Genomic DNA, 581 nt, shown 5'->3' on the forward strand with positions numbered 1-581 from the left:
CGCGCGACCAGCGGAGCCGGTGGCGGGTCTGGCTGAACAGCGCCACCCGCAGCATCCAGCTCTCCCTCCCCGCAAAGCCCGGGCGGTGGGTTCGCCAGGAAGGTGACCCAAAGGAAGTGTGTGGGGAGAGGCAAGGGGCCCGGAGACCGGGAGCAGGGCTGGGTGTTCTGGCCGACCCCGCGCTGGCCTCGGCAGCCCTCACAGCCCGCCCTGGCGGCTCTGCACCGGCGCTCACAGCCACCCTCTCCCACCCCAGCAGCGGAGGAAGCAGCCTCGGAAAGATCCAGGGTCTTTCTCAAGAAGACCCTGCCTCAGTCCTCGGTTTCCACCGCAAAGTTAAAGGTCGTAGGTCCTTTCCCACTCCAACGCGTGTGGTTCTCAAACTCCGGGACTTCTCCTCCACCCCAGCCACGGCCCTGCCCCGGCGCCCCTGCGCGCGGTACCTGTGACGCCAAGGCCCTGGGGGCCGCAGAAGTGAGCCACGCACAGCCCGGGTGCTGGCGGCGGGCACACGGCGTAGAGCCCCATGCTCAGGTAGGCTGGCAGCTGCGTCGCCGGGCACGGCCAGGACGGAGCCGGGG

At 69.9% G+C, this 581-nt stretch overlaps 1 protein-coding gene across 1 annotated transcript in view; it reads right to left on the bottom strand.

The window, feature by feature from the left end:
• Positions 1-528, bottom strand: part of NOTO (notochord homeobox) — a 10983-nt gene extending 10455 nt beyond the window's left edge. Inside the window, exon 1 of the mRNA XM_006151308.2 lies at positions 444-528. Within this exon, the coding sequence (XP_006151370.1) occupies positions 444-528 (85 nt within the window). The remainder of the gene's footprint in view (positions 1-443) is intronic.
• Between the last annotated feature and the right edge of the window lie 53 nt (positions 529-581).

The sequence above is a fragment of the Tupaia chinensis genome, unplaced genomic scaffold (assembly GCF_000334495.1).
Source record: "Tupaia chinensis unplaced genomic scaffold, TupChi_1.0 Scaffold000316_1, whole genome shotgun sequence".
NCBI classification, from domain to species: Eukaryota; Metazoa; Chordata; class Mammalia; order Scandentia; family Tupaiidae; genus Tupaia; species Tupaia belangeri.